Consider the following 2,699-nt stretch of genomic DNA (forward strand, 5'->3'; position numbering starts at 1 on the left):
CCTAAAGGTTCAAACTCCCTACAACAGATAATGGAACTTTCGAGATAAGGCCATCTTACTGAACCTGGTAGAAAGAAATTTGTTTGGAGGGGGAGCTACAGAAGACCCTGCTACACATATGGAGAGGTTCATTAATACTGCTGCTCCATACCCTTGACTGCTGGGATGACCCAGTATCAAGTAAAACAGTTGCTTTTTCTCTTTTCTCTGCGAGACGGTGCGACAGAGTGACTGCGTGATTTAGATATGGAAGATCAGGGGGTTACCGACTGGAACAGCTTAGCTCTTGCCTTTTACAAGAGATATTTTCCTCCACAAAAGACAAATGCCATGAGAAATCAAATTACAAGCTTCAAACAAAGTCCCACTGAAGACATAAACGAGGCATGGGTTCATTTTAAGAGACTGGTTCGTTCAGTCCCTCACCATGGGTTTCAGAAGTGGTTTCTCTGTAACCAGTTCTACAATGGGTTGCATGATGACCATCAGGCTCTACTCGATTCTTCTGTCAATGAGACATTCCAGGACAACACTAATGATACCAATGCCTGGAAACTAATTGATTAGATAGCTACCCACACTGCCAAATGTGGGAACCCCATAGGTAGTATGAGAGGGAGTGGATCAGGTGGAGCTATTGCAGCTCAGTTAGAGGCATTGACTGTCCATATTACCGAACTAAAGACAACCCAGTCTTTGGGAAACCATCAGACAGTTCATGTCATGACCCAAAAGGAAACCACTTGTGAGTGATGTGGTATTGCGGGACATGGTGAAATTGAATGTATGAGCACCATAGAACAGGTCCATGCTTTTCAGTCCTTCAAACAAGGTACACGATACTCAAATTTTTATAATGACTGGACTAGGGAGCATCCAAATTTCTCTTACCGAAGCCAGAATGTTCTAAATCCTACTCCACCGCCACCGCAAGGTTCTAACTCGTCGTATATTATCCCTGAAAATTGTGGAAATCAACCACAAGGTGGTTATCAAAGAAATAATCAAGGAGGTCAACAACATCAGAATAATGACATGTCTGACATTAGGGCCATGCTACAGCAACAAATAACAGCTTTACAGAAGCAAGTGGCCCTCATTACTCAATTAATGGCACACAATAAGATGTTGGACAATCAAATTGCCCAATTATCTACTTCAAGTAGACAACCGGGTACGTTGACGTCTCCATCTGAGAAGCCGCATGACACGGCTAATGCAATTTATCTTCAAAGCGGTCTTACTTATGATGGACCGGAGATGCCCCACGACGCTGAAGAGGTCATAATTGAGAAGTTAGATGTGGATGTGGAAGGAAAGTACGCTGACGAAATTGCTGTAACGCCTGAAAAAAGTCGATCGACAGAAATTGATGGTCGATCGACTAAATCTGCAGGTATGAGCAACGAGGAAATTGGAAAACGTCGATCGACTGAGTTGAATAGTCGATCGACCGTGCCTGTTAGTCGATCGACTGGTTCTGATGATCGATCGACTTTTTCACCCAACAGAATTGCTGATCCGTTACCTGTTACTGATGGGATGCCTCTTAATACTGATAAGGCGTCTAATTCTGATAAAGGGAAGAGTAAAGTTGTTAATCCGCCAATCGTTATCAAGGTTCCTCTTTTGGAGCACCTGAACAACACAAAAGTCGAGCAGCAATTCGGTAAATTCTTGGAGGTCGTCAAAAATCATCAGGTAACTGTACCATTTATCGAGCTAATTACCCATGTACCCTCCTACGCTAAATTTATGAAAGATATTCTAACTCGTAAGAGGAGCTTTAACGAAGTGGAGACCATTGTGTTTTCAGAAGAGTGTAGTGCACTCCTACAAAGCAAATCTCCACCCAAATTGAAGGATCCGGGTAGTTTTTCAATTCCCTGTACCATAGGCACTCATGTAATATATAAAGCTTTATGTGATCTAGGTGCCAGTGTCAGTGTCATGCCCTATTCGGTTTGCGAAAAACTGAATATGGAGCATCTTAAAGTTACCAACGTGACCTTACAGATGGCTGACCGGACAGTTAAGTGACCTCTAGGTGTATTAGAGGATGTCCATGTTAAGATAGGTAAATTCTTTATACCTGTTGATTTCATTGTGTTAGATATGGCTGAAGATACTCAGATTCCTATAATCTTGGGTGGGCCATTTTTGCATACAGCAGAGGCTATTATTGATGTCAAACAGGGACGTTTGACTCTTGAGGTAGGGGATGACAAGGTGACATTCAATTTGGCTAGTACGCTGGCTAAGCCTATGATGGAGGATACATGTTATGGTATAGACATTGTAGATAAATCTATGTTTGATTATTAGACGGATCCCTTCTTGGGGAACTGTTAGAAACTTTGATAGCTCTTGATGATTTTGCAGAGGATGTACAGGTTGATTACAGGACGATGAAAGCTACTCTAAAAGGTAAGGAGTTCACTACTGAGAAAGGTGAGACGATAAATGCTATTATGGAAACCTCTTGTGCAGCTGAGGTAAAGATACCAGAGCATAAACCCCTTCCTTCTCATCTTAAATATGTATTCTTAGATGATTCCGAGCAATATCCTGTTATTGTTAATGCTAAACTTGATGATAACCAACTTTCTTCTTTGTTGGTCGTTCTTAAGAAAAATAAGAAAGCTTAAGGATACTGTTTGGATGACCTTAAGGGCATCAGTCCTGATATTTGTATGCAC

General features: G+C 41.7%; 1 protein-coding gene across 1 annotated transcript; it reads left to right on the forward strand.

Annotated features, from left to right (window-relative positions):
- The first annotated feature begins 786 nt into the window (after positions 1-786).
- LOC141607363 (uncharacterized) lies at positions 787-2,040 on the forward strand. The gene is made up of 2 exons (XM_074426713.1): positions 787-1,319; positions 1,512-2,040. Exons 1-2 carry the CDS (start codon positions 787-789, stop codon positions 2,038-2,040), a joined length of 1,062 nt encoding a protein of 353 aa, XP_074282814.1.
- The last annotated feature ends 659 nt before the right edge of the window (positions 2,041-2,699 follow it).

This window comes from Silene latifolia, chromosome 10 (genome assembly GCF_048544455.1).
Source record: "Silene latifolia isolate original U9 population chromosome 10, ASM4854445v1, whole genome shotgun sequence".
NCBI classification, from domain to species: domain Eukaryota; kingdom Viridiplantae; phylum Streptophyta; class Magnoliopsida; order Caryophyllales; family Caryophyllaceae; genus Silene; species Silene latifolia.